General features: G+C 47.5%; 1 protein-coding gene across 1 annotated transcript in view; it reads left to right on the plus strand.

Moving 5' to 3' along the window:
- Positions 1 to 13,428, plus strand: part of LOC137560811 (uncharacterized) — a 146,460-nt gene that overhangs the window by 97,722 nt on the left and 35,310 nt on the right. Inside the window, exons 16-17 of the mRNA XM_068271946.1 lie at positions 4,916 to 5,052; positions 12,701 to 12,916. Coding sequence (XP_068128047.1) covers positions 4,916 to 5,052; positions 12,701 to 12,916 — 353 coding nt within the window. The remainder of the gene's footprint in view (positions 1 to 4,915; positions 5,053 to 12,700; positions 12,917 to 13,428) is intronic.

A 13,428-nucleotide genomic window follows, 5' to 3' on the forward strand; every position in this document is an offset into this window, starting at 1 on the left:
GCTTCCCGAGAGAAGCTGTCGCTTTTTCAGCGGGGGAGAGCAATCAGTAATCGGGCACCATAGCCCGATTCACTGATTGCCTGGCTAACGAACCGCGGGCCGGGAGCGCGCGGTAGCGCGCATGGTTCCTGGACGTAGTTTCTACGTCCAGGAACCAAAATAGGTTAAGTCAACTATAAAAAATGAGATTTACTCACCTGGGGCTTTCCTCAGCCCCCAGCAGCCGATCGGTGCCCTCGCAGCCCCGCTCTGACGCTCCAGGACCTGCCGGCGAACACTTCCGGTTTGGCCATCACCGGCCGACAGGCATGGGAACACGAGTGATTGTTCGCGTTCCCAGCCTGTATATTGCCCCCCCATGCTGCTATTGCGGCCTCTTCTGCGGGTATCTTCTTAAAAAGGCGGCAAAATGAATGGCAGTTTAGGCGCCAAAACCTGACCTTTAGGCGCCAAAACCTGACCTTGCCCCAGGCGCAACTTGGTCTTGATCCGTCCCTGTGTATACTACTTTTGAGCTTCAAAAGATATCAAATGGTAATCCGGAGACTTTCAGTTATTATTAGACTTCATACAATCCAATGGAAAGTGTACGGTAATTGTCATACCTCCCAACATTTTAAAATTAGAAACCGGGACACAGGCCACACCCCTAACCACACCCTTAACACACACCCCAGTCATGCCTACCATAACAATTTTTGAAGTTTTTTTTTTTTTTAAATTAACATTGATGCCCTTATATCCTACTAATATAATAAATGGGAAAGTTCGGATGTTTGGATGTTTGTTACTCGATCACGCAAAAATGGCTGAACAGATTTGTATGAAATTTGGCACACACATAGTACATTACCTGGAATAAAGTATGGGGTACTTTTTATTCCCACAACCAATAAGGGGAGGAGACAAATGCAAATTTCACTGGAAAATGTAAACTGCAGCCATTCTTACACTGTTAATGGCAGGGTTCTCAAACTTTGCACAGTTGGTCGTTGGGTGACTGTGATTAATATTCAGAAAGGTGGGTGGAGTCTATAAAAGCCAATGAAAATTAACCTATTGATTTTCAAGGGGAATATTTACATTGCTGCCATTCTTGCACTGTTAATGGCACAAGCCTCAAACCTGGTACAGTTGATCATTGGGTGATTGGGGTTCAATTTCAGAAAGGGGGTGGAGCAACAAACAGCCAATTAGATTTGTTTCATTCCAATGCAAATTATTGTTGCCAAACACCGCAAAGCTCACAAACTTGGTAATTGAGTAATTGATTCATTGTGTGTGAGCGTTAGAAAAGTGGGCACAGCCAACACCAGCCAAATACATAAGCGGGCAATGCCGGGTCATAAGTGGGCGGAGACAAATACAAATTTTACTGGGAAAATGTAAACAGCAGCCATTCTTACACTGTTAATGGCAGGGTTCTCAAACTTTGCACAGTTGGTTACTGGGTGACTGGGATTAATATTCAGAAAAGTGGGTGGAGCCTACAAAAGCCAATCAAAAATTACCTATTGATTTTTCAGGGGAATATTTCATTGCTGCCATTCTTGCACTGTTAATGGCACAGGCTTCAAACCTGGTACAGTTGATCATTGGGTGACTGGGGTTTAAATTTATAGAAGGGGGTGGAGCCCCAAACAGCCAATCTTATTTGTTTCATTTTAATGCAGGCTATTGATGCAAAAGACCGCAAAGCTCACAAACTTGGTCATTGAGTAATTGAGTAATTGTGTGTTAGGGTTAGGAAAAATGGGCGCAGCCAACACCAGCCAAATACATAATCGGGCAATGCCGGGTCATCAGTAGGCGGAGACAAATGCAAATTTCACTGAGAAAATGTAAACTGCAGCCATTCTTACACTGTTAATGGTAGGGTTCTCAAACTTTGCACAATTGGTCACTGGGTGACTGGGATTAATATTCAGAGAAGTGGGTGGAGCCTACAAAAGCCAATCAAAATTCACGTATTGATTTTCAAGGGGAATATGTAATTGCTGCCATTCTTGCACTGTTAATGGCACAAGCCTCAAACCTGGTACAGTTGGTCATTGGGTGACTGGGGTTCAAATTCAGACAAAGGGGTGGAGCCACAAACAGCCAATCAGATTTGTTTAATCTCAATGCAAATTATTGATGCCAAAGACCGCAAAGCTCACAAACTTGGTTATTGAGTAATTGTGTGTTAGGGTTAGAAATAGTAGGCGGAGCCAACACCAGCCAAATACATACCTGAACAATGTTAGGAAATAAGTGGGTGGAGAAAAATACAAATTTCATTGTGCAAATGTAAACTGCAGCCATTCTTACACTGTTAATGGTAGGGTTCTCAAACTTTGCACAGTTGGTCACTGGGTGACTGGGATTAATATTCAGAAAAGTGGGTGGAGCCTATAAAAGCCAATCAAAATCCACCTATTGATTTTTAAGGGGAATATTTAATTGCTGCCATTCTTGCACCGTTAATCACCTGTACCTGGTACAGTTGGCCATTGGGTGATGTGGCTTCAAATTCAGAAAAGGGGTGGAGCCACATCCAATCAGATTAATTTTATTTCATTGCAAATTATTGATGCCAAAGACCGCAAAGCTCACATACTTGGTCATTAAGTAATTGTGTGTTAGAGTTAGGAAAAGTGGGCAGAGCCAACACTAGCCAAATACATACCCGGGCAACGCCGGGCGTCCAGCTAGTTTTTTAATAAGTATATACCTCATACACCCTGCCCATGGGGAGGGTGAGGATGGGTGCCATTCAGCTTCCTGCTTCCTGTGATGTCACAGGAAGCAGAGTGAAGTTGGATACCGGTACGCATGGATGGACGCGGTAAGATGACAGCCCACTCCGCTCAGCTGCGCACTCTGCTAGCAGGGAGGGGGGACACCGGGGGGCAGATTCCAAGGGAGGGAGGGAAGGAGGTAGTAATGTATTGACGGCATCCCGCATCCCACTTAGGCGCGGCTGGCGCCTCGATCATTTTTTTTATCCTCACTGCCCACTGCAGGACTTGGCTCATACCGGGATAGAGGGAGAGCCCCCCAAAATTGTGACAGTCCCGACAAAAACGCGCTAAGTTAACGCGCAAAACGTTGCACCTAGTGCGTCTAAAATGTCGCACGGTGCGCCGTTTTGGGCATCACTAAACTTTGCGCGTGATCAATGAAAGCTGTGGGCGTGCTAAAAGCACCCTTTTGTGAATCAGGCCCCTCATGGATTTAGGTGTAAAACTAGTTTGAATAATAGGGGGGATACCTTTAGGCTACAGCATATGCATTGATTGATATATTGATACAATTATTATTATTATTTATTGGATTTATATAGCGCCAACATATTACGCAGCGCTGTACAATAAATAGGATTACAGACAATGATAACAGGGGTGACAGAACAATACAAGTAATAGACAATAGATACAACAATACAGGTAATAGCAATAAGATACGCAACACAATGCAGATAATAGTACAATGCCAGATCATAAACTGGAGTGGTAGTGGTAACAAGTCCCATAATTCTGGGTAAAGTGCACACAGTCAAGTATGATACATAAGGGGAGAGGGCCCTGCCAAAGGCTTACAATCTAGAGGGAGGTGTGGTGACACAAAAGGAGGGGGTGCAGCAAGAAGTTATGGGCAGAAAGGATTAGAGCAGTGTTGAGTTGATGTAGGCCTCCTTGAAGAAGTGAGTTTTGAGTGCTTTTTTGAAGGTGTTGAAGGTGGGAACGAGCCTGATGGGCTGTGGGAGAGAGTTCCACAGGATGGGGGCAGCTCTGGTGAAGTCCTGCAGTCTGGCATGGGAGTGTGAGATGCGTGGGGTGGTTAAGAGGAGGTCGTTGGAGGAGCGAAGTGGACGGCCAGGTGTATATCTGCTGACCAGGTCAGAGATGTAGGTTGGGCAGGACTTGTGTATGGATTTGTGTGCCAAACATAGGATCTTAAAGCTGATTTTGAAGCGAATTGGAAGCCAATGAAGGGATTTGCGTAGGGGAGTCGTAGAGACAGAGCGGTGGGAGGAGTAGATGAGTCTGGCTGCTGCGTTCATGATGGATTGTAGGGGGCGGGTTTGAGGAAGGTCTGACAGGAGGGAGTTGCAGTAGTCTAGGCGGGAGATGATGAGGGCATGGACAAGGAGTTTGGCAGCGTCTGGGGTCAGGAATGGCCGGATCTTGGAGATGTTGCATAAATGTAAATAGCAGGCCCTAGCTACGGTTTGGATGTGGGAGGTGATGGGGAGGGCTGAGTCCAGGATGACACCCAGGCAGCGGGCTTGTGTGGTTGGACGAATGATTGTGCCATTGACAGTGACGTATAGGTCTGCGGGGGGTGAAACAGCACGGGGCGGGAAGATTAGGAGTTCAGTCTTGTCCAGGTTTAACTTTAGGAAGCTGGCAGACACCCAGGATAAGATAGCTGAGAGGCTGTAGGATACCTTCTCCATGGTGGTGGTGGAGAGGTCAGTGGTATGGAGGTAAATATGGGTGTCATCTGCATATAGGTGATGCTAGTTGATATAGTTTTATATGAGATCTCTCTATTATACACTCATATTATATCTCTTTATCTGAGACTACATTATGAATTCTATTTTATTTTTTTACCAGTTTTACACCACTCAGACTACAGACTGTTTACAGAGCACAGCAACCATGGGCTCATATCATTTATATAATTGTATGTTTTAAAAATGAGTTGGATACTTGTATTGTTTTTTCCTAATTCCTTTTATGGTTCTATCTAGTGGTATGTATCAATGTTACATACGGGTTGGAACTTGCTCTTGTATGTGTATTGTTTGTTTCATGCCTCTCAGACAATTCAAGTCTACAGTTGGGGGGTTAGTCCACCATTATCTCCCATTTTTTAAATGCTTTCAGTGTATTATCCTGATGTGTTTGTGTCATTATTTCTGCAGGTCAATACAACCACATTCGTCATTCAGAACAGTCTAACCATTGATCCCGGGGTGTTGTATACAAGCAGACCGTGGCTGAAAACCATCTGGAGAAACTTCAGTTGTGCCTACAGCTTGTCTCGGCCTCCTATCACACTGTAAGAGCAATGACCCCCAAATCTACCTCTCTGCTCCAATATCTGTGTCCCATCCCTCTCTGCTCGTACTCTCTCAGTTCATACGTACATAATTAGTTAGTTTGGTTGAAAAAATACATCTGTTCACCACATCCAACCAGAATAATTCAATAAATAAATAAGCATTGGGTACCTCTCTCCTCCACACCCTCACATATCCCAGTTGCAGAAAAGCTTTACAAGGCTTGGGTGTAATGCCTTTGCGCATAAGCAATACTGTCTGTTTACAAATCACAAGTGTAATGCTTGGGGGGGTTATACTGTGACCACTCAGAGCAAAAAGGCTGGTAGCTGATTAATGGAAGAGGATAGACAGGCTGCCCAGAGCAACTGCAGCTCTGGGCTTCTGATATCACTACAAATAAGACGCAATGGCAGCGCAGTGCGATGTTGTGCTGCCCTTGCGATAGCAAGCACTCAGACAGGTACAAGACAGGACTATAGATTGGAGTGTAACTAGACAAGTAAGACACAATGGCAGCGCAGTGCGATGTTGCATTGCCTTAGCGATAGCAAGCACTCAGACAGGTACAAGACAGGACTATAGATTGGAGTGTAACTAGACAAGTAAGACACAATGGCAGCGCAGTGCGATGTTGCGCTGCCTTAGCGATAGCAAGCACTCAGACAGGTACAAGACAGGACTATAGATTGGAGTGTAACTAGACAAGAAGACACAATGGCAGCGCAGTGCAATGTTGCATTGCCTTAGCGATAGCAAGCATTCAGACAGGTACAAGACAGGACTATAGATTGGAGTGTAACTAGACGAGAAGACACAATGGCAGCGCAGTGCGATGTTGTGCTGCCCTTGCGATAGCAAGCACTCAGACAGGTACAAGACAGGACTATAGATTGGAGTGTAACTAGACAAGTAAGACACAATGGCAGCGCAGTGCGATGTTGCGCTGCCTTAGCGATAGCAAGCACTCAGACAGGTACAAGACAGGACTATAGATTGGAGGGTAACTAGACAAGTAAGACACAATGGCAGCGCAGTGCGATGTTGTGCTACCCTTGCGATAGCAAGCATTCAGACAGATACAAGACAGGACTATAGATTGGAGTGTAACTAGACAAGTAAGACACAATGGCAGCGCAGTGCGATGTTGTGCTACCCTTGCGATAGCAAGCATTGAGACAGATACAAGACAGGACTATAGATTGGAGTGTAACTAGACAAGTAAGGCACAATGGCAGCACAGTGCGATGTTGTGCTGCCTTAGCGATAGCAAGCACTCAGACAGGTACAAGACAGGACTATAGATTGGAGCGTAACTAGACAAGTAAGGCACAATGGCAGCACAGTGCGATGTTGCGTTGCCTTAGCGATAGCAAGCACTCAGACGGGTACAAGACAGGACTATAGATTGGAGCGTAACTAGACAAGTAAGGCACAATGGCAGCACAGTGCGATGTTGCGCTGCCTTAGCGATAGCAAGCACTCAGACAGGTACAAGACAGGACTATAGATTGGAGCGTAACTAGACAAGTAAGGCACAATGGCAGCGCAGTGCGATGTTGTGCTACCCTTGCGATAGCAAGCACTCAGACAGATACAAGACAGGACTATAGATTGGAGCGTAACTAGACAAGTAAGACACAATGGCAGCGCAGTGCGATGTTGTGCTACCCTTGCGATAGCAAGCATTCAGACAGATACAAGACAGGACTATAGATTGGAGCGTAACTAGACAAGTAAGACACAATGGCAGCGCAGTGTGATGTTGCATTGCCTTAGCGATAGCAAGCATTCAGACAGATACAAGACAGGACTATAGATTGGAGCGTAACTAGACAAGTAAGACACAATGGCAGCGCAGTGTGATGTTGCATTGCCTTAGCGATAGCAAGCACTCAGACAGATACAAGACAGGACTATAGATTGGAGTGTAACTAGACAAGTAAGACACAATGGCAGCGCAGTGCAATGTTGTGCTACCCTTGCGATAGCAAGCATTCAGACAGATACAAGACAGGACTATAGATTGGAGTGTAACTAGACAAGTAAGGCACAATGGCAGCACAGTGCGATGTTGCGTTGCCTTAGCGATAGCAAGCATTCAGACAGATACAAGACAGGACTATAGATTGGAGCGTAACTAGACAAGTAAGACACAATGGCAGCGCAGTGCGATGTTGTGCTACCCTTGCGATAGCAAGCACTCAGACGGGTACAAGGCAGGACTATAGATTGTAGTGTAACTAGACAAGTAAGGCACAATGGCAGCACAGTGCGATGTTGCGTTGCCTTAGCGATAGCAAGCACTCAGACAGATACAAGACAGGACTATAGATTGGAGTGTAACTAGACAAGTAAGACACAATGGCAGCACAGTGCGATGTTGCGCTGCCTTAGCGATAGCAAGCATTCAGACAGGTACAAGACAGGACTATAGATTGGAGCGTAACTAGTAGCAACCGCAGCTCACAGTCACGTCCACAGAAGCAGAGCAAGCTAACAACAGTCACCAGCAAGCATCCACCTAGGCAAGACTACAGGACAGAACGTAACTAATAGCAACTGCAGCCTATAGTTACGTTCCCAGAAACTAGAGTAGCAGGAATACTACCAGTCACCAACGTGGTGATGGCAGAATCCAAGCTATCAGGATAATGGACTTCACTGACCCACCGAGGATGCAGCGAACGTCCATCAGGCATGGAAACAAGGCAATACACAATAATACAGAAAAATAACAAACAGCTCAACTAACGGATAAACATATATTAGCAAGTCTGTATATATATTTATCAAGAAACTAGCTCAAGCACAAGTAATAAGGTCGCATTGAACTACAATAACAGAACTATACAGAGCAGCACAGTGCCCAGCAGACCAGCGTACTGACCGCTATGATGGGCGAGGTCTAAAAGGGGAGACAGACTTTTATGCCGGCATCGACCAATGGATACAGGTATGCAAATTTCCACACAGCTGAATGGTAATCATTCAATCCTGAGCTGGCTTGATTACCATGTGCTAGCCGGTTGTGAATGCAAAAGACTCCCATAAGAAATACATGCAGTACTATGTAACAACATGCATGCAGGAAATCCAGGGCTATCTGGCCGCAGCTCAGCTGTAGTAAGCCATTGGTGGAATGATGACAGCATCCTGAGCTGCCCAGACCTGCAGAGCGATTGCAAATGACAATGAGGCCCATTGCGAATGTACAACCGAATGCAAGAAAACCAGCCAGAACTGTCCGTTTGCAGCTCCACTGCAATGGAGAGAACAGGCTACAGGAGGGATCCTTACTGTGAGAGATCGCAGAAAAGCCGCCACATGTGCTACTGAGCAGGCGGCTGATTCCGCGTCCAGTGCGGCGGTTGGTACGCGGAAGCGTGTGTTTGGCAGCAGGGCAGAATGCGGAAAAGCCGCCGCATGCAACAACAGTAAGAGATGCGCTGTGCTCATCACAGCAGCACCATGACCCCTGCGGGTTCCAAGCGAACCCACAAAGGGTTAATTTTCTGGGAGGGGTTAGCTGGGGGGAGGTTTGAATTGATTGGTCGAGGGGGGGAGGGCGCTAGGTAGTGTGTGAAGGGAGAAGGATAACGCCCGTCATCCTCCATTAGGCAGCGAAAGTGAATGGCCCACCCGCCCACCACCCGCCTACTGCCTATAGAGCGCCCCGACTATAGATTGGAGTGTAACTAGACAAGAAGACACAATGGCAGCGCAGTGCAATGTTGCATTGCCTTAGCGATAGCAAGCATTCAGACAGGTACAAGACAGGACTATAGATTGGAGTGTAACTAGACGAGAAGACACAATGGCAGCGCAGTGCGATGTTGTGCTGCCCTTGCGATAGCAAGCACTCAGACAGGTACAAGACAGGACTATAGATTGGAGTGTAACTAGACAAGTAAGACACAATGGCAGCGCAGTGCGATGTTGCGCTGCCTTAGCGATAGCAAGCACTCAGACAGGTACAAGACAGGACTATAGATTGGAGTGTAACTAGACAAGTAAGACACAATGGCAGCGCAGTGCGATGTTGCGCTGCCTTAGCGATAGCAAGCACTCAGACAGGTACAAGGCAGGACTATAGATTGGAGCGTAACTAGACAAGTAAGACACAATGGCAGCGCAGTGCGATGTTGCGCTGCCTTAGCGATAGCAAGCACTCAGACAGGTACAAGGCAGGACTATAGATTGTAGTGTAACTAGACAAGTAAGACACAATGGCAGCACAGTGAGATGTTGCGCTGCCTTAGCGATAGCAAGCACTCAGACAGGTACAAGGCAGGACTATAGATTGTAGTGTAACTAGACAAGTAAGACACAATGGCAGCACAGTGCGATGTTGCGCTGCCTTAGCGATAGCAAGCACTCAGACAGGTACAAGACAGGACTATAGATTGGAGCGTAACTAGACAAGTAAGGCACAATGGCAGCACAGTGTGATGTTGTGCTGCCTTAGCGATAGCAAGCACTCAGACAGGTACAAGACAGGACTATAGATTGGAGTGTAACTAGACAAGTAAGACACAATGGCAGCACAGTGCGATGTTGCGCTGCCTTAGCGATAGCAAGCACTCAGACAGGTACAAGACAGGACTATAGATTGGAGCGTAACTAGACAAGTAAGGCACAATGGCAGCACAGTGCGATGTTGCGCTGCCTTAGCGATAGCAAGCACTCAGACGGGTACAAGACAGGGCTATAGATTGGAGCGTAACTAGACAAGTAAGGCACAATGGCAGCACAGTGCGATGTTGCGCTGCCTTAGCGATAGCAAGCACTCAGACGGGTACAAGGCAGGACTATAGATTGTAGTGTAACTAGACAAGTAAGACACAATGGCAGCGCAGTGCGATGTTGTGCTGCCTTAGCGATAGCAAGCACTCAGACAGGTACAAGACAGGACTATAGATTGGAGTGTAACTAGACAAGTAAGACACAATGGCAGCGCAGTGCGATGTTGTGCTACCCTTGCGATAGCAAGCATTCAGACAGATACAAGACAGGACTATAGATTGGAGTGTACCTAGACAAGTAAGACACAATGGCAGCGCAGTGCGATGTTGTGCTACCCTTGCGATAGCAAGCACTCAGACAGATACAAGACAGGACTATAGATTGGAGCGTAACTAGACAAGTAAGACACAATGGCAGTGCAGTGCGATGTTGTGCTACCCTTGCAATAGCAAGCATTCAGACAGATACAAGACAGGACTATAGATTGGAGCGTAACTAGACAAGTAAGACACAATGGCAGCGCAGTGTGATGTTGCGTTGCCTTAGCGATAGCAAGCACTCAGACAGATACAAGACAGGACTATAGATTGGAGTGTAACTAGACAAGTAAGACACAATGGCAGCGCAGTGCGATGTTGTGCTACCCTTGCGATAGCAAGCACTCAGACAGATACAAGACAGGACTATAGATTGGAGTGTAACTAGACAAGTAAGACACAATGGCAGCGCAGTGCGATGTTGTGCTACCCTTGCGATAGCAAGCACTCAGACAGATACAAGACAGGACTATAGATTGGAGTGTAACTAGACAAGTAAGACACAATGGCAGCGCAGTGCGATGTTGTGCTACCCTTGCGATAGCAAGCATTCAGACAGATACAAGACAGGACTATAGATTGGAGTGTAACTAGACAAGTAAGACACAATGGCAGCGCAGTGCGATGTTGTGCTACCCTTGCGATAGCAAGCATTCAGACAGATACAAGACAGGACTATAGATTGGAGTGTAACTAGACAAGTAAGGCACAATGGCAGCACAGTGCGATGTTGCGTTGCCTTAGCGATAGCAAGCATTCAGACAGATACAAGACAGGACTATAGATTGGAGCGTAACTAGACAAGTAAGACACAATGGCAGCGCAGTGCGATGTTGTGCTACCCTTGCGATAGCAAGCACTCAGACGGGTACAAGGCAGGACTATAGATTGTAGTGTAACTAGACAAGTAAGGCACAATGGCAGCACAGTGCGATGTTGCGTTGCCTTAGCGATAGCAAGCACTCAGACAGATACAAGACAGGACTATAGATTGGAGTGTAACTAGACAAGTAAGACACAATGGCAGCGCAGTGCGATGTTGCGCTGCCTTAGCGATAGCAAGCATTCAGACAGGTACAAGACAGGACTATAGATTGGAGCGTAACTAGTAGCAACCGCAGCTCACAGTCACGTCCACAGAAGCAGAGCAAGCTAACAACAGTCACCAGCAAGCATCCACCTAGGCAAGACTACAGGACAGAACGTAACTAATAGCAACTGCAGCCTATAGTTACGTTCCCAGAAACTAGAGTAGCAGGAATACTACCAGTCACCAACGTGGTGATGGCAGAATCCAAGCTATCAGGATAATGGACTTCACTGACCCACCGAGGATGCAGCGAATGTCCATCAGGCATGGAAACTAGGCAATACACAATAATACAGAAAAATAACAGGGCAGAATGCGGAAAAGCCGCCGCATGCAACAACAGTAAGAGATGCGCTGTGCTCATCACAGCAGCACCATGACCCCTGCGGGTTCCAAGCGAACCCACAAAGGGTTAATTTTCTGGGAGGGGTTAGCTGGGGGGAGGTTTGAATTGATTGGTCGAGGGGGGGAGGGCGCTAGGTAGTGTGTGAAGGGAGAAGGATAACGCCCGTCATCCTCCATTAGGCAGCGAAAGTGAATGGCCCACCCGCCCACCACCCGCCTACTGCCTATAGAGCGCCCCCTAGTGACTGCAGCTCTGGCCTAACTCTGCTACTGCCTATAGAGCACCCCCTAGTGGCTGCAGCTCTGGCCTAACACTGCTACTGCCTATAGAGGGCCCCTAGTGGCTGCAGCTCTGGCCTAACACTGCTACTGCCTATAGAGCACCCCCTAGTGGCTGCAGCTCTGGCCTAACACTGCTACTGCCTATAGAGGGCCCCTAGTGGCTGCAGCTCTGGCCTAACACTGCTACTGCCTATATAGCACCCCCTAGTGGCTGCAGCTCTGGCCTAACACTGCTACTGCCTATAGAGCGCCCCCCTAGTGACTGCAGCTCTGGCCTAACACTGCTACTGCCTATAGAGCCCCCCCTAGTGGCTGCAGCTCTGGCCTAACACTGCTACTGCCTATAGAGCACCTCCTAGTGGCTGCAGCTCTGGCCTAACACTGCTACTGCCTATAGAGCACCCCCTAGTGGCTGCAGCTCTGGCCTAACACTGCTACAGTCTATAGAGCGCCCCCCTAGTGGCTGCAGCTCTGGCCTAACACTGCTACTGCCTATAGAGCACCCCCTAGTGGCTGCAGCTCTGGCCTAACACTGCTACTGCCTATAGAGCGCCCCCTAGTGGCTCCAGCTCTGGCCTAACACTGCTACTGCCTATAGAGCACCCCCTAGTGGCTGCAGCTCTGGCCTAACACTGCTACTGCCTATAGAGCACCCCCTAGTGGCTGCAGCTCTGGCCTAACACTGCTACTGCCTATAGAGCATCCCTAGTGGCTGCATAGTTCTACTTTACTGATGTATATTGCCCTGTGTGTATCCCACTGGTTCTGTGCTCTCCCCTGTCTATTTCTTGCTTATACGTAGAAATGGTTGATGTTATATATGTCTCTTATCTCTCTGTCTCCTGTATGTCACATATCTCCCTACAGTGGGACAAACAGTCTTCCTCTGAGAGTTGCTGCATACAGCGATCCGCAGTACGCTATGGCAATACTGGAGACCGACACCTTCCACACCGGTGACATCATCTATCTGGTGCTCACAGCATCTGCCTCACTGGGGATTGACTCTACCCTGAGGGTGGAGCAGTGTGTGGCATCCTCCACCGATAATCGTACTGACAGCGTCCCGCTTGTGTCTGGAGGGTAAGTGCAATACGTGGTCTCTGTAACACTGTGCAATAAGGGAGGGGATGGGGAGACCTTCAGACTGGGGGGCAACAGACAGGGGCAGAAGGCAGGGAGGGTCTGTGTGTAACCTGCAGCACCACGGAAGATATGAATATAAATAATAATAATGTTACAGTGTCAATACACTGGCAGATGGCCAACAGATTCAACAAATACCTAGATCTCTCTGGAAATCTGATCATAAAGGGAACCATTTCTGGCACACACTGCTAAAAGAAATCTGTCTGTCTGTCTGTCTGTCCGTCCGTCCGTCCATCTGTCTATCTAGCTATCTATCTAAAGATCTATGGTATCGCCATCATGCAGCGATGACTGCTCCCCTGTGCAGAGTGTGGGCAGCAGAGCTCACACTCACCTGTCCGCTGGTGCACTCCACCTCTTCCTGCCCACACTCCATACCCGCCATTGCCCATGTACCCCATGACTATATACATGCCACCAGGTCACGGGACATATGAGCACTGGTG

This window comes from Hyperolius riggenbachi, chromosome 3, assembly GCF_040937935.1.
Source record: "Hyperolius riggenbachi isolate aHypRig1 chromosome 3, aHypRig1.pri, whole genome shotgun sequence".
Taxonomy (NCBI): Eukaryota; Metazoa; Chordata; class Amphibia; order Anura; family Hyperoliidae; genus Hyperolius; species Hyperolius riggenbachi.